General features: G+C 39.5%; 1 protein-coding gene across 1 annotated transcript in view; it reads right to left on the bottom strand.

The window, feature by feature from the left end:
- Positions 1–8,436: 8,436 nt before the first annotated feature.
- Positions 8,437–18,018, bottom strand: part of SHISA9 (shisa family member 9) — a 197,363-nt gene continuing 187,781 nt past the window's right edge. Inside the window, exon 5 of the mRNA XM_014936545.1 lies at positions 8,437–11,114. Within this exon, the coding sequence (XP_014792031.1) occupies positions 10,744–11,114 (371 nt within the window). The 3' untranslated portion in view covers positions 8,437–10,743. The remainder of the gene's footprint in view (positions 11,115–18,018) is intronic.

Here is an 18,018-nt window from a genome sequence, read left to right as displayed (position 1 = left end):
GCACCCTGTCTGTTCACATCTTGAAAACACCCAGTGATGAGGACTCTACCACATCCCTGGGGAGGTTGTTCCAGTAATTGATTCTTATCACTGTAGAAAAATTTGTTTCTTATATTGAGATGAAACCTGGTGCAACACAACCCTGCTGCTCCTTGTCTTCTCCCTGTGGCTCCTTGTGAAGAGACAGCCTCCATCCTCTTTGTAACCACCCTTCCAACCTTTAACTGCTGGAACACTATGATGAGGTCCCCCATGAGCCTTCCCTTCTCCAAAAAGAGGAGACCTAATTCGTTCAGTATTCTGTCTCCACTAGACATGAAATGCTTTATCCTCTTTTCAGTGACTCTTTGTTGCAAATTACATAATTTGTGCATAATATCTCTCTTCAGTTGTCTGTTCTGTAGCATAAACAACTGTAGTTTTTTCCCTGTTTTCCTCACAGTTTGTTTTCTCTACACCTCTGCTTATTCATACCGCTTGTTTAAGTAATAACTGATTACAATAAACTTACTGATTTTTCTCTTCTCTGCTACTCTCCAGCTGACCCTTATATCTCTGGCAGCATGATGGCCAAGGCTTGGTACAGTAATCTAGCTGAGGCTTTATTACATCTGGAGACTGGGAAGATTACTTTCTGTGATTTTCCTATTTGACCTGTCTGATTTTCTTGACTCATAGTCAGTTTGTATAGTGTTACAGTTCCTAGCCCTGTGTTTTGCACGTCTGCCTGAGCTGTTATTCCAAAACTTGTATATCTATGCTATTATTCCCACCTATAATATATGATAACTGTGTGTATATGATACTGTCCATTAGTTCTCAGTGCTCCATCCTGTTTATTTCATATTAGCGTGCTATATGGCAAACACTTATTTTGCTTTCCTTTTTTAAGCTAACAGGAGTTACCTACAAATGTAGTACTTTTCCTTACTGACTTACACAATGAAATACAAATATATTTTAATATTTTAAAGTAAACTTTTTAGAATGTTGCTTGATTCCTTTTTGGTTTATTTAGAAGCTTTATTTAGAAGGTTTATTTAGAATCTTGGTTTATTCAGAATGGACAACTGTGTTGTTCCATTGTGACCATACTTTACAGTAAACTAATTTAACCCATATTTCCCAAATTTCTTATGAAAATATGGTACAAGCCAGAATCAGAAGTCTCAATAAAGTGTATGGTATCTACTGCTACTTGCCATCTTTTTGAATGGAGACCTTACCATTAGAAATGAGCAGGTGACTTTCACTAAGTGAATTCAGAATGTGCACGTCTCTTCTGGATTATCAGGAGATAATTTCTATGCTCACTGACAGTGCCAGGAGTGCCTTCCCTGCTAGCACCTCAGTCAGTCTGAAGTTTTCAATGAGAAACCTATAAAACAGATTTCTGTTTATTTCTTCCTGTTGTTGAAATTAATGAGGTGAAAACAGATGAGAGCAGAGGGCTCCTTTCTCTGTCACAGCTTCAAGCATTGCATACAGAAATATGCACAAGGTGTATTAGGATTCTGGGTGTACGTGAAATAGTCTCCCAAGGGAAACAGGCATGTCATACAGCTTGAGAGATTGTACCTCTTGAAAATAGTAGAAAACATGATATGGAATAGTATGCTAGGAGATAAGATGTTTTTTATTCCCATCTGTGCTTCAGGGGTTGAATTGGCAGCAAATTCAAAAATCTTTACTAGGCAACAGAAAAGATCAAGAAATATAGTATATGCATAGCAGGGCTTTGGCAGGAGGTAGTGTATGTCCTAACTGGATAATAGAAGCAGGTTTTGAGATTAATGTAGAACATGTACTTTTGAAATGCTTTTTTCTAAGATCTCATTCTATGTCAGTTTTTGCAGAGTCTTTATGGACAATGGTTTTTTGACCTCCAGGTAAAATGCCTTTGAACAGAGTTCTCCGAGAGAAGCCCCAACACTGTATTATTTTTCTGGCATTCATTATTGAGTAACATATGGATATGTCCCTCTGCGGAGGTTGTGTTGTCTGTCTCAGCTGCTATTCCACATTGATAAAAATACTGGTTCCCTTCTCACTTGTATATATTAACAGCTTGAGTGTAAGTGAACATATATATGCCACAGGTTCTGGAGACTTATGATCTCCAGGAGGGAAAAAATACCTCTGTTTATTATGGTGTCTCTCACGTGGTTCCGTTGCGCAGCTGACGTAGGGGAAATTAGCAGATGGTGTAAAAACTTCTGTAGTTACAGCGCTACCCATTCTACCCATTCTCCTAAGGCAGGAGTTTCTAAGAAGTTATGCAGCAATTCACAAGAGAATTGGAACTGGGCTTCAAAATTCAATATATTTTGATGCTGTTTGTAGAAATCCTTAAATTTTATACCTGTGCTTTGACTTCACACAGACTTTGGTATCCTAATGGCTGTGGTATCTGTCTTTCACAAGGACTTTGAACATACACATTGAAGGGAAGCAACAGCCTGAGAGTGGAGTCTTCCCTACTATTTATGAGCTGTGTCAAAGTTAGAAGACAACCGGGTAAAGAGAGTTACAAGAGTCTGTGGCAGGATAATTACATTTTGCTACAATGCTATGTTGCAGCCATTATTTTGTTGAACTGCAGTCTCAACCGTAACTGAGTCTGGGAGATCTGTGCAGTCCTGTCGTGTGTCTGCTGCATTTCCTTTCCCATAACATTTAGTTGGTGTCTGATTGAAAAAAATCACTTGTGGAGCCTAAATAATTTTGCATATTAAAGAGTGAATGTGTGTTGTCTGTGGGTTTTGATCTTCTGCACACTGACAAGCCTGCCACTAACTCAGCAGCACAGGATCAAGGCCTTTGCTATTAGAGTCATGCTGTACAATGTTGTGTCTCTCACTGTGTTCAACAGGGCACCTTTGTTGTGAGCACTTTTAGCCTTGTGCTTTTCAGATGCATCTCTTAGGGAAAAAAACCCAGCAAACTCATAAATCACTGTTAGTAAAAACCAGAACGCTTTGCTCTGCATAGGCAGACTTGTGCAGAGCCTTGTGCATAATAGCATACACAAGCTGTCTCTGCCTTAATGGATCCTGTCAAGTTGCTCTCTATCATTCTTAGTATTATCATTCCTCAAGCAGTAATGGTAAAATACATTACAGCCTTAAAGGACACTTTTCATCCCTAGAGTTTAGACTGTCTCTCTTCAGAATGTCACATTCTTTAGTATTTCATTTTCAAAAGCACTAAACTAACTTAGGGACATAGATCCCATCTTCAATGTTTCCCTTTGATCATGTTGCAAACACAAATGTTTTAGGGAGTCAGGCTCTAAAGGTCAAGAGACCGATGTGGAAAATCTTGTAATTTGTGTGCGTGCGTACACACATGTACACGGAGAGCAAAGGGGTTTTTCTGAGACTGCTACATTGGTGTGGAAACTGAGAGCCTGGGAGAGGTGCTGGCTGGGAGTGGATCCTCAGGAAGACTGCAGGAGTTCACTGGGGAGCCTCAGTTTTGAAAATACCATGCGGTTCTCCTGACCTCTTCAAATAGGTAATGGAAAGTAGCCACTGAACCATGGCATATGGCAAAGCCAGTATTGATGCCAGAGTAGTGGAGACTATGTCTTTCAATTGCATGATTTTTTTCATTCCTAGTATGTGACGGAGTCCAAAGGATGTCTCTGTGCTCAGTAGTCAGTGCTGTCTTTTGCAGAGCATGTATGAAAAATCTCCACTGAAGTATAACACTGACTTGAAAAGAGAGAGAAAAGTAGGCATCCTTGTGCTCTCCTTACCTCTGTAAGGACAAAGCAAAACCTAGTTCCTCTTCACCTGTGGCAGCGAAGAAGAGCACAGTTATGATATTTTTGCAATGTTTCTGTTGCTTAAAGAAATAGTAAGTAGCAGGTAAAGTGCTCTTTCCCTTGGGGACCAATTACTTCAGAGAATTATATCCAGTAACATTGGCAAAAGTCTCTCAAATAATAACTACTGTGATCAAAACGTTAGTGTAAGCCCAAATACCAGAGACTGAAAAGAAGGCCAACGGCTGCATGCAGTAAAAAGAAGACTGTGCTTTTGCTCAGGGAGTATTAGTGGCTCCACTGACATACCTGCTGTGTGGTAGGACTTGTTTCCTTGAAAAAATAACCCTGCCAATGACCACTGAAAAGGCTTGTGATTATTCCCATTTTTCATTTCTAGTTTGTAGGTGAACCTCAGATTGAGCAGCAGCACTGCCTGATATTCCCTCTTGAATTGACATCCTGGCTGTTGGTAGCCTGTTGTACTCCCAGCCTTATTTATTGTGAGGGATGCACACACGCTTGGTGTGCGGGTTCAGAAGATGAACTCTGCCAGTGCAACATCAACCCCTATTAACAAGCAGCGATGCCTCTTGCAGTTTAAACGCAGGTGAAGTTGTTAAGTGAAGGAAGCTAGTGTTGACTTAGACAAGGTGCAACTGTCTGGGTAACAATGTGAGTGTATTGTTAAAGCTTTGGATAGACAAAAAATTGAATCCTACCTTTACTAAAAAAAAAGGTATTGTGCAAAATGATTTTGTTTTGGGATGCAGAATGGCCCTCAAGTTACTTTCAGAGAAAGATAGGTACAAAGAGCCTTTTCATGCAACTGTGAATGTTACTTACTCTAACATTGCTTCGTTCACTTGGTACAAGTAGCATCTCTTTCTTTTCTGTTATGTAAAGCCATAGCAGCAATGATAGATTGGGATTCTAGACTTATGTCAGCCTCAGGTAAGCTTGAATCCATAGCTTCTGCTTCCCAGAAAGGGACCTAAGCTCTGACGATGAGAAATGAAACACAACTGAAGAGAATACCTTGCTGTTGAAGCACCACCATTATCTTGCCAGAAGAGCAGTCCTGGGATGAGGAGGGCCTATCCAGGGAGTCCTGGCCTGTTCAGGCATTGCTTATTTGGCACATTCGGACATAGGAAGAATCCTGAGAAGTAGGGTCAGTATTGATTTTCTTCCAATTGATTTTCTTCTTATTTGTTGTCACTGGTGACAAATACATCTGTCTTATGTTTTGCTAACCTGGTAAGGCCAGTACAGCTGAATGAGGCATGTCAAATTCTCCATGGTGCATCTTCTGCAGAAGTGTTTACTAGGTCCAATCAGCTGCTTTTATCTGACAGCAGCTTTTCTTCAGGTACAGGATATAACCAGCATCCTAATTTGGTCCTGACTTTCATTAATGCAGCTGGATGGGGAGGAAAAGCCTGGTTCAACACTCAAATTCCAGATTGAGTTGGCAGGTATAAGGACACATCTTACTTGCAGGCTGAGCAAACTTGAGTTTGGAAATCTCTAAAGCATGAAGCTTGAATTCCAAGAATTTTTACAGCCACTTTTCAAATGAGAGCTCTATGTTGGTGTTTACATTGAAAGTTTCCCCTGGGCTTTTAGCTGTAATAGCATTTGCTGGCTCTTTTTTTCCCCATCTGTAGGCTGAGATTAATGTGGTATTATGTCACATTTTTCAAATGAATTGATTTAGTAGTTTAGCATAAAACATCGAAGTTTATCTTCCCTCATTAGTCACACTCATCTGCCATTGCCCTCCTAAACATGGTCCTACACAATGTAAACCAGCAGAGCCAGCTGGGCTGATTGTGCAGTTTGCTAGAGCAGAGCATGAGTGCTGCAAGAGGTGCACTCTATGAGTAATAACCCAAGCTGCCAATGACAAATTCACATTGCACAGTCTCTTCCTTCATCTCTTCTAATGTCACCCCTTGACATTAAGCCTGTTGTTGAGAAAACACTGCTCGTGTCTTGGGCAAACACCAGAGATTAGCTGGAGTTTGTACCCTAGCTGTCAGGTTAGACTTCTGTGCTCTTCTATGGGCAACCTAGTGGGAACTGCAGAATATGGCACGAAGGATCATCCTGTACTTCTCTTTAGGTGGGCAACAGCTGGTCAGAACCTGACAGGAATGTAATGTAAATGTAATGCACATCTGGTAAAACAGGATGGTGTCATGACTCGATGGGACTTTTGGAATAATGCCGTTATATGCCGTATCTTCTGCCAAACTATGGTAAATCAATAGTTTTATCTACATTTAGAAAACCTCAGATTTCATTTTCCCAAACCAGTCTCATTTCTAGAGGATTGGTTACCAGGAATTTTATGAGTAATTCCTGACACTTGATACAGCCAACAGCGTTAATAATGCTTTTACCCCTTTATCACTTTGTTATTGAACCTATGAAATATAGGGGTTTTATATATATATATATATATATATATATAATTTTTTAAATTGGGATTTTAATGTATCTTGAAAGCTATTTCTTACTGGCCATGTAATGGTATTTTAGAAACAACACATGGAGCAACTTGCTGTGTAACTTGAAATGAACAAGACTTTCATTCAGTGTTTTTTGGCTAAAAACAGCTTTCATACCCAAGCTAGCATGGCATCTGTACTACTACCTAAGTATTATATTAATGCTGAAATAAATGACAAAAGTTATCTGAAGTCATATATAATCAATAGGCACAATAATTTGAGTTTCTCATTCATAGAAATAACAATGCTCGCTTTTTAGTAATGTGATACTCATCCTATTTTCACACTGTCAGCACTAGGTGATATGTGAGATGATATAATCTAATACAATAATGCTTCCTGTCGTAACTGTTTTTAGCAAAATAAAATTATCCATGCCAAATAGAAAGATGATATAATTACAGTAAAGACTGTATTTATCATTGGAAGTCCTTCATGTATTCAAATATAGAGACCAGGATTAAATAAAGTGCTCGGGATTGTGTGCATAAGGGATTTGTGGACTAGGGTTATTTATTTAGTACTCAAAATTCAATAACCATTCTATAAGAATAGACCAACGCATGAATCTTTTCCCAGACCTATTCCAATCTGAAGTCTGAGTCCTGGAGATGCTTTGTAGGTATTGTGGAATGTCATGAGACCAATTCCTCTATTTATATGTCACCTCATCTTTGTGTAAGCTGAGGATCATGCTCAAAAGATTTAGTCATGAGAATAGATGTTTCCAGGGTAAAGGCATCTAAAACAGATAACATTTAGACTTTTAGACTCCATAGCTCTGTGTACAGAACATCTTCATTTCTTGGAAGTACACTTTTTTGTTTGTAGTGCAGTGCCTCTGTGTTCATATCAAACAGCCTTATGAAAGAAATGCTTATGGGAACACAGTGCAGTTCTTGCTCACAGTGAAAAAAGGTTCAGAGAAAAAAAACATGCAGAGACACAAAATCGGGTGCAGAGGTGGGTTTGGAGGTTGTTTTTTTCACATATCTGGAATAATGAAAGCCTATGCAGAGGCATTTATACTAGCAAAGCAGTTGTCCTTTTTGCCATCCGTGATTCTAGTCAAGAATTTGCTGATAGAAACAACATGTGAATTAGATGGGTTGGTGGTGGAGCTTTAACAGTAAGTTGTGTCTACCGTTGGTCAGGCTTGTATTCCACTGGGCTCCCCAGGCTGCCCTATGGATCGCAGGGCTGCCCAGAGGTTTGCTGGTGCTGTGGCTGCACTCGTCTGTCTCTCCTGAGTCCTCGTGGCAGCATGGGGTTTCTGCAGTTGTGTCTTAGGCAGGGAAATGCTCCGGTAACCAGAAGTGGGCTTTTATGGACTATTTCATGGCATCCACAAAGGCATATAATGAAAATGAGACTTTTCTACTGTTTAAAAAGGCTACTCCAGCCACTTCTGGATTGAAGTTTTCCCTCTGATAATGTGTCGTGGGTTCCTAGGAACCATAAATTGCCTAAAGAATTTGCACAAAGTCATGCACTAAGTTGATTCTGAAGGGAAATATGCTGAATCTTCATTTCTTCTTCTGAAATTCATCTGATCTCATTACAGCAAAGCAAAGAGAAGCAGCTACCCAAACACTGCCCTTTTCTGAGGTTCTCTCATTTTCAGGTTTATGAGCCATTAGCCATACTAAGACTTTCTGTTCCAGCAGACTTGGTACGCAGATGTTGTGTGCAGGTTTTTCTGTAATGAACATATAAAAATTTGAAGTGATATACACCAGTGTTTCATCTGGTTTTACTGGATAGTTCCAATCCTGGGATGTGGCTGAAGCTTACTGCAAAGCTCCTATGCGTTCACGAGGACAGGATCTGGCCCTGTACATGCTTACCTTTGTTTTTCTCTCCTTAAAACTGTAATTAACTGATCAAGTGATACAAGCTGTGGGTGATGCTTGGATGCATGCTTTGTGTGCATTATGTTACCCTGCATGCAAGAGGCATAGCACATCTCACACGTACAACATGCAGCTGCTTTCCAAAGAACCTCTTGTTCACAAGACTGCCAATGGCAGAGTCAAATCATCATTTGTGCTGAGATGAACCCCACTTGGCTGCAGTGAGAGGCTCCAGAAGCTCAGTTAATACTCAAAAATTGGCCCAATGATACAAGTTTAGGAATGAGCCAGCGCGTTGGATTCACATAGAATCAGTTTTATTGCCAGGTAAGAAATTCATATTAATATAGTGAATACATATGTTTACAAATAAACATTCTTAAAAAACAAACAAACATTTTATTGTAGGAAGTATTATTGGTATCATAAACTCTGTAGTTAACAAGTATTAACACGGGTTTACTTACAGAACATACAGTTACTAAAATATTTCCACATAAAATATGCTCAAGTTACACGAAACCTGTGTGAATTAGAGTGCAGCTGTAATGTGTATCTAAAGCATATGGATTAACAGCAACATTCCATAAAGGGTCAAATTAAGTCAGCCAGTTGTGAAGGCAATAAAGATTAAAGGAATGAAAGTAAGGTAGTGAAGAATCTGGGTTGTGTGCAAAGTATTTGTCCCGTGGGCTTTGTCCACTTCTGATAGTCTTAAAAGGTATGATCATACAATTTGGCAGCACGCGTATGGAGAGATGCCGGTGCTCTCAGGATGCAAATCAATCTCGATATAGCTAAAAAAATGGTCTCTCCATTTAACCACATTTCAGATTCTTAGCCCTTGCATCCTTGACTAAGAAGCAGCTCTGCCAGTCAGTTGAGTACAGCAAGAAATGCCACTTCCAGTTCTTCTTACAACATAACAGTTCTCACTGCTCTCTGCATACTCTTCCAAAACTAATCTCCAGAAGAATCGACAGGTGGTGAGAACGCAACTGTAGTGAGACAGCTAGTTAGGATTTAGCCAAATTACTTGTTTTGGGGGAAGGGCAGGAATTTAAGTGAAAGACTGAGTGCGTTGCCTGCCATCAGGCTGTTGCAGCACCGCCCGCCTATCCCAACTCTGCTTATCTCTTTGTGGATGTGCCGAAGCCTTTACAGGCCCAGCACTGTGAGGCTACTACCAGTGCCCAATTCAAGAGTGCTTTTACTCGTAGGAACAAGGCATCCTGCTCATCAAAACCGCAGTCAAGACCATGAGTCCAATTGTTTGTTTAGTTAAAACCCAGATCTCTTTGACGTTTGAGGCTAGTCTGTTAGCCTCTTCCACCAAATAGTCCACCGAGAGGGAATGCCACTATAGAAAGCCAAACGATAGAGACAATATACCATATAACATTTAGTTGAACTACAAAGAACTACCATGGCTAAAAGCAAATACAAAATGAGAGACTAGAGGGGAAAAGTTTAAATTGGGAAAATGGAGGGGCTAACTAAATAGTCTTGACTGTGCAACCACTGCATGGAGATGTAGTCCAGTTTCCCTTTGGGACAAACAAAGGAGGCTGAACAGGGCACAACCCTTGTCATCCTTAGCAAAACATGAGGAAATAGCTTAAAGGAACAGAGGGGTCACTTTGAGAAACAAGACTGTCATTGAACAATAGTAATACAGTAAAGGCACCACCCACGCTTAATTTCAGTCTGAAGCAGTTGAAGATAGGCAAAACATTTAGGTGAAGAAAAAGTCCTGACAGTCTGCAAAGTGAGAATTGTTACCGTCTGCCAGAAAACAGGAGGACTGAGAGGAAATATTCTGATGCCCTTATTCCCCCAGCAGCTTTCTGTGTCATGTGATATGTCTCTTCTTATTTTGGAGGTTCCCAAAAATTTCAAATCAAACGAAGTGAACTGAAATAAAATCTTCTGCTGTTTGTTATCATCCTGCAGAATTCTCTACCAGCCAGAAAGGTCCCATATGCTCTTATTCATAACAGTCTTCATAAATTCCTTGTGAAAGAGTCTTTGTCCCTTATTGTATATATATTTTTTGCGCTTTCTAAGGTATAGTGTGAAAGTACAATAATAGAAGTTAGGGGTTGTACCAAGATCCTTGCTCTTGGCTTTTCACAGGTCTAGTGCTTATTAATACGTTTTATAGAAAATTCCTCTCTGAAATAATATATTACAGTATATTGTTCTCTCTTTCTTCCTCTGTCTCAAGGCAGGAACATAGTGTAAATGTTTAAGCAGACATAAGGTTTCTCTAGATTGTGCTACTTCTCATCATGGATTTTAGTTTCAAGTAAAAAAATTTAGTCACAAGGGTTTGTGTTCCATTGTGAAATACAAATGGAGTTTATAATTCAACCTTCAGTGTGTATTGCTGAATGGTATTAACCCACTCTTCGGTCTACAGTTGGCTGGATACCAAGAGTGTCCAGGTGGAAGTTCCTTCCTTCCTTCTGTTTGCTTTTTTTATTTTTATTTTATGTTTTTGAATTTATTTTTTGCCTTTCAGTTGAGTGTTTGTGTTGTATGTGTATTTGTGTGTGGTTTTTAAAGGATTTCATTTAAAAACAAAACAAAAAAAAGAAACTCAAACAGTTACTTCTGTCTTGCTGTTAGTTATGAAGTATGGCTGTGGGCCCAAATAGTGCTGGCTCCGGGTTGTCAGTGGGTCGCTTAACGTTGGGTCTCCCATCCCATGTTTCCCCTTGTTTGTGTAGGCTTGCCGTCTAAGAGACTGGTCGTTCGGATCCCAGGTCTTGTAGTGGGAGTTGTAACCTAATGGGTGTGTGTGGATCTTTGCAATTTTGGATTTCTGCCCGTTCTGTTTGGTTAGGCCACTGTCGATCGTGTAAGCTCTCTCTTCATCTAGGCGCACTGGATGGAGTGGCAGGCTCCCCTTGGCAGCCAGTTCTGCAAGATGTCGGCGTTTGGTGTAGAAGTCATCGTTGACTTTGTCAGCTATTAGGATTTAAAAGGGGGAGGGAATAAAAAAATCAGTTGGACACAAGAGAAATGTTACACAGTTTACAGTGTGTTATGCACAATTATATCTGTGGACCAGTTACAGGTACATCAATGGGAGAAATCCATGCCACCTCCCACCCCTTATTTTCTCCCTGTAGTACATTTTTGGATGCTATTAGACTAGACTTTTCATATATGCAGACAAAAACTTGTTGCACTTTAACAGAAGATGGTCCCTGTCTCAAATCACTCAGGTTGTGCTGATATTTCCATTATGGGACCGGGTCCTATGAATCTTACCGCTGTTCATCTCACATAGCATAGGAAGTTGTGAAAGTGTTCAAAAGCATACAGAATTTCTTGGAAATATTGGGGCATCTTGGGATGCTCTGTTGTATTAGAGTCCATCTCTTTGAATGCAAAGTGTCATGTGGGTGTTTAACCAAGCCAGTTGTAAGATTCAGTGGCGTATGAGGTAGATCCATTTCTGTTGAACAGTACCTTAAGGCAAATGGAAAAATGGGATGTGTTGTTCCAAATGGTTGAAAGTTTGCTAATGCTTTATGGGGTCAAAAATATTTGGGTTGCTGAAGGTTAGGTATTTACCCTGTCATTTTGCAGACAATGAAAACCCAAAATTCCAGGTTCTGACATTATTTTCTGGGGCCAGTACCACAAAGAAATACAGCAGTAGCTGTGCCGACAAATACTGCATTGCAGTTCTCAAATTAGGATTTTGCCCTCTGTGATTTCCTGTGTGTCTTCCAGTGCGTGCCTTTGCTCAAGCTTGATTGTTGTTATTGCTGGCATTTATTTGGCCTTGCTTAAAAGTATGAGCCATGCTCAGGAAGCTAAAGGCATTCTGCAGCGGTCCAGCAACTCATTTAAATTTTGAGACTGAGTATCAGGGTTTTAAGGGGAGCTTAGCTGAATTTCATTTTTTAAGGTCTTGCCTTTTACGTAAACAGAGTTTATTTACCCACTTCAAAAATCTAGATTTTGATTTAAGATAGTGCCAAATATGTAGATCAGCTAACAGAGTGGTGTGTTAATCAGCAGCGGTGTGCCTTGAATATATGATTGTGTCAGCCTGGATTTGACTTTTGCTGTGCCCTGGCTAGATCTATCCATTTTCGTGGAAGCTATGCCACGTAAGGCTTCTCTGCAGAAGTCTTGTACAAGTAGCTGTCTGTACAGCTCAGGTCCTCTTGTCTTCACTATAAGTAGGTTTTTAATTCCCTGCACTGTTTTTGTTTATTTTCCTTCTTTTTCTTTCTCCCCTGTATTGCTAGGAGGCTTTTGTTGCACGCTGAATTTTCTCCTCTCTAATTCTGAAGTGGATCTTTATGCAAGGTGGTGAAATTCCCATGAGCACCACATTAATCTTCAAGATCAGACTTCAGTTCTGGATCCGCCTTGTCCTGCCCCCTCAATGGGGAGGAATATTATCAAAAGTAGTTGCTGCTTATAATCTCATGATATTTTTTGTATAATGCCTGTATGACCGGACTTTGATTTTAAATCCTTAATTTTGTCATTAAAGAGGTGTTTTGTCTTCAATGAACTGAAATTGCTCGTCTGTGCTGTGAAATTAGGCTTTGTATGTTTTGCCCATCTCCATCTGTCTTTTTTTAATCAATGAGTGAATGCTTTTCTATAGCATACAGGTGGCTTCTGTTTTCAACAAATCACATAATGTACATAATGGCCTGTTCTAATTTCGGTACAGGATGTGCAGTTCCAATTGCCGATAGACCTGTAATGTGTTACAAAAAGAACCTGTGAAGTTCTGCTTTGATTTTGGGATGAGTTGTTTTATTTAGAGATCTGTAATCTGAAGTTGTATCTGTTTCTCTTTGGAAGAGCTTTTTCCAGTTCTAAATGTGGCTTGTCCTTTTAATTGGTTGATATTCACTGAATGCTACACAACAGTATATAATACAAGTTGAATAAAAACAGGATGGAAGTGCAGTCTGTATTGCTAATTTCTCATTAGTCTGTTATCAATAATTGGGAAAAACAGTTGCAGAAAAGCCGTATTGAATATCCACACAAGTATTTATTCGTACAAATTTTTACATCAAAGGCACTGCAAGTCAGCTGTTCAGGGGAGAGAACTTCTGTATCTTATGACTTAGACCTTGTCTGTATAAGAAAAGTCACGCTAGCTTATGTAATTTAAATTCAATGTAGTTAATTATGTCCAGCTCCTAATATAGATACATTTGTCTGCCTATTTCACATTTAAATTGGTTTAATTTGCATAGAAAAATTAAAAACTAAGTTAATCTCATGTAAGGATAGAGTAAAATTGTAATTTTGTACTTTTAATTTGATCTTCGTTAAGCTGCAGGAGTTTGTATAACATAACCAAGATCTTTGATGATCAATTACAAGGTAAATAATTACTTTTGTTTAGAAAAATAACAGTGGTCATGCAGTTATGGAAATAATAACCAAAAATTGCGGTTATTTGCATTGCCTGATTTTTTCATGCCATTTTTCTCTTTTATATGGCTAAGTGAAAAAGGCCACAACAAGCTCAAGCTACTTCCTTAGTTTCTTCTTATTTTTTCCATGGCCAGCAAAGGTCCTGGATCTCTGAATTTTGTCAGAGATTAAATACTTTACTCAGATCTCCAAACACATCAAGATTGGTGTCCTCACAGAAGAGCAAATGGTATTACTGTTGCATATAAACAACTCCCCCAGTGTAAAAACTAAGCAAGGAAGAAATCAGCCTCAGAAAGACTATGCCTATGACACATCTGTGAGACTGATTTTGCTCTTTTTTGTGCCATGTTATAGGTAAGATTTTCAGGTCTTTATGAGAACAAACCAGGCTTTGATCTATAAATCCTCGTCCGCAAATTCAAAGAAAGGTGGCAAATGTATGATGAATGGCTGATTGCACGTGTTTTGTGTGGCTGTGACAGTGTGGGAGAGCTGCTGTTTGTATTTGTCCTGATCAAATAATAGTTTTCAGGGTTTTGCCTGAGAATTTATTATGTATGCCTAGGAGTTAAATGCTAACAGGGAAAGCCAGTCTCTTTATCTAATGTTTTAACCTCTTTAAATCAGCCTTACAGCATGCACGTGCAGGCTTGCACATAGGCGCATGTACCAGAATTGGGTGGGGGAAAATACTATTGTGGCAAATATATAGCAAAAAAGCATTGATAAAACCAAAGTGTTCAGTTGTTCAAAAGGGCTTTTGGCAAGTCTTGAAGCAGTCCTCGTTCTTGTATACTGACTAGATTATAGGTTTTATAACACTAGTTTGCAATGCCCCAGTGTGAGTAACCTGATGCTAGTATAGTGCATAACAGGGGTTTTTAATTCTGGTTTTCAAAGTAAAAAAAGATTCAGAAGAGTAACATTGAGCATGATTTTGTAACAAATATTTTATCAAGAAAAAAATATTTATAGTATCCTGATGCCAGATACTTTAAAAATCAACTGTGAATCTCAGGACTTTAAACATGCAAAGAGACATTTTGGAGTTACATGGTGGCTTTAATATGTGACCTTGGGTACGTGACTCAACTTTCCTCTGCCTTGGTTTCACCAGCTGTAAAATGAGCTGTTAATGCATTGCAGGAGGTAGTTAAGTGTTACGAAGATTAATTGCTAATTGTAGAGTATACTGAGTTTTCAGATGAAACGTGCTATAGAAGTGCCTTTTGCATTAGCTTCTGTATATAAGTCAGTAACAGGATTTAAAGGTATCACTGTTGTGTTTGCAAAATGAGTAAAGAACTAGAATTAAAAATAGCTAAAGAACAACAATAAAAGAAATGCTTTAATTCTGAGTGTGATTCTTTGTGTTCCCTCCCTCCAGTCTTGGCAGCTAATTACACTAATGTTCTCAGTTTCAATATTTTTGTAAGGTTTTTACTCCTTTAAGGTAATGCACCCACAAGTTTAGTTACTGTTGTAGCTGTTCATCTGGAAAAAATGTTGAAATATGATTTTTTTCCAACCTAAAGCGTGTGCCTGGGAGGGGGGAGAGCTTGCTCTTTTGTTCCTGCTGTGCTTAAAATGAATAACTGAAAAAATATAGAAACAGTGAAAGGATCAAAAGCAGAGCTCCTCCTCCCCCAAGCTGAGTTTCTTAACTATTGAGATAAAGAGATGCTTTCTCTTCCTTTCTCTTTCTAGACTCATAAATCTTGAATTTTCTTGTGCTCCACAGCACAAGTTCATCAGGATGTGAATGTGGGTGTGGACCATCCTAGCAGAAGCTGTGATACACCTTGCTGGGTAGGGAATGTAGATTTAAATCCCACTTTGTTGGAGCAGTTGTGCAGCCATGAGCCTGTCATCTAAAAGGTGGATCACTCCACTCCTCACTCTTACCTGAATCCAGTGATGCCTTAAGGTGACCACAACTGACTGTTTTATTTTGATCTTGACTTTGGCAGTATCAGTGTCAAATATCTCAGATTGGGACCCTTGCGTTGTTCCTTGAATTTTGATTTTGAAAGGTGGTGGCTTCCAAGCTGCTTGGGTTAGCAAGGTCATGGGAATGCCTAGGAAAATTTTGGTGACTTTAGGCTCCTTTAGATGAGGTGGCCAGAAAGAAATGGGCCTTCAATGGTATGGTTTTATTCAAGATTCACCATTCTGCCTATATCTGTCACTAATAGAGACAAGCTTTGCCCTTTTGCTCATTGATGATTGGCCATGACCAAACTTGGACGTTTCACATGTTTCTTTATAATCCACAGTTACATAACAAGAGCATGTAGACCAGTGAGTTGTTTATAGACTAAATGCCATGGATGAAAAAATGTTTTCTTGAAAATCAGTGACAAAAACTGCTTGTGGCTGTAATAGGGCTTATTTGAGGGTATGTTAGCTGTGCTGAGAGGTGGCCCCAAAGCTATGTAATATTGTTCTTCTCCTTTAGTTAAGTAGTTTTTCAGGTGGCTGTGTAACCACTTTCGATGTAGAATCATGTGAACAAGCATTAGCAATGTGTAATGCATTCTTTTTCTTGTAAAATATTGCAGTTACAAGCACTTCTGTGTAGTAAGTACAGCTAAATAAGGAGGTCTTGGGTAATTATGAATCAGTATCTTTTTACTCTTTTCCTCATTGATAATTTTTTATCTTTGTGGGTCCATAAACGGCTCTGAATTCTTGCACCACTTCTTACAGCTATGGGAGAAGTATAGAATCCTGAAAGACAATTATATCCTGCAGCTTTTCTGAAAGTAGGCACCTAGGAGTGGGAAGAAACCTCTGAAGTGAGAGAGGACAATCCACAAAGGAGTGAGCCTTTGTAAAAGCTCTAAAGACATTAAAAATAAAGCTTCAGTGACAGCTTGCAGTCACAGTCAGAAAGTACAAAAACATGTAGGGAACCGTGTTTCTCAGTAGATGTTTCACAGAATTGTTTGTTATCTGAACATATTTTAAGAACTACTTCGTGAAATGCAGAGCTTTATTCTAGCCCCAAAGAGATTGTATTTCAAATTTAGGGCTAGAAATAAAGCAAGCCAATGGAAAGTGCTGGGGGACAGGATAGGAATGAAATGGCTACAGTGGCACACTACGTAACAGCTAAAATACACAAACTCCCTATTTGTAGATGTTTACTGTGTAAGAGTAAAGCTGTCCCTATGTAATATTTAACAGTTTATAATATGGCTATGCTTTTCCAGCTATGACTTGCTGGAATGTTAGTGTAGTTACCTGAAGCTATGGGAACCTTGCATTTCTCTCTGTAAGTAATGAAAGTGCAAACTCAAGGAAAGACAAAAGGGTAATGAATCCTGGTTCAAAGACAACACAGGAATTGTGCTGAGGGAAATGCTTGGAAGCTGCCTTTGGTGGTGCTGCTGTTGGTCCTGTCTGAATGTGGTATTGCTTATTCATTTGCTTTTCTAAGCTGGCATCTAAGACAATATGTTCAAAGGCTTCAAAGATATAAGCCAAGTCTATGTGAGTGTTTTTGCAGGAGTTCATCTGAAAATCAAAGAAGTATCATTTCTACACTAACACAAGTTTCAAGCTTTTTCTTGGCTGAGGGGAAAAAAACAGTGCAGATTGGGTTCAGATAAGCTGTCACCATGTATGAACTGGATCCAATAAATTCATAGAAAAGTGTGTTCCATCCAATAGGACAAGTCACTAATGACCTGCCTTTCAAATGAAGGGGTTTACCAGGCATCATGGAGCATAGAAGAATTTGCTTTGTGTAACATGAGGTCTGTTGGAAAACAGAATGCATCTAGATGTTGTCGATAGACATGACTCTGTTCATATAATGCTAGCAGTGGGTAGAATATTCTACCAAAGTGGTGCCCAGGAACAGCGCACCAATGATATTAGGTAAATGTGCCAGCTCTTCCGGAAAAATAGTGGGAAGACTAGCCCGGCTGAAGTGCATCTACATGAATGCACGCAGCATGGGCAACAAACAGGAGGAGCTGGAGGCCATCATGCAGGAAGAAAACTACGATTTAGTTGCCATCACAGAAACGTGGTGGGATGACTCGCATAACTGGAGTGCTGCAATTGATGGCTACCAACTTTTCAGAAGGGACAGGCAAGGAAAGAGAGGAGGTGGGGTGGCCCTTTATGTTAAGAACAGTCTTCTATGCCTAGAACTTAGCAATATGCATGATGACAGTGTCGAGTGCCTGTGGATAAGGATCAAGGGGAAGACCAGTAAGGCAGACATTGTGGTGGGAGTTTGTTATAGACCCCCAAACCAGGATATAAAGACTGATGAAGTATTCTATAGGCAGGTGACAGAAGCCTCACGATCACTCTCCCTTGTACTCATGGGGGACTTCAATTTCCCTGATATCTGCTGGCAATATAACACAGCAGAGAGGCAACAGTCCTGGAGATTCTTGGAATGCGTGGAAGACAACTTCCTAACGCA

The sequence above is a fragment of the Calidris pugnax genome, unplaced genomic scaffold, assembly GCF_001431845.1.
Source record: "Calidris pugnax isolate Ruff unplaced genomic scaffold, ASM143184v1 scaffold17, whole genome shotgun sequence".
NCBI classification, from domain to species: domain Eukaryota; kingdom Metazoa; phylum Chordata; class Aves; order Charadriiformes; family Scolopacidae; genus Calidris; species Calidris pugnax.
The sequence above is the reverse complement of the archived record's forward strand: the minus strand, read 5'-3'. Positions and strand labels throughout refer to the sequence as shown.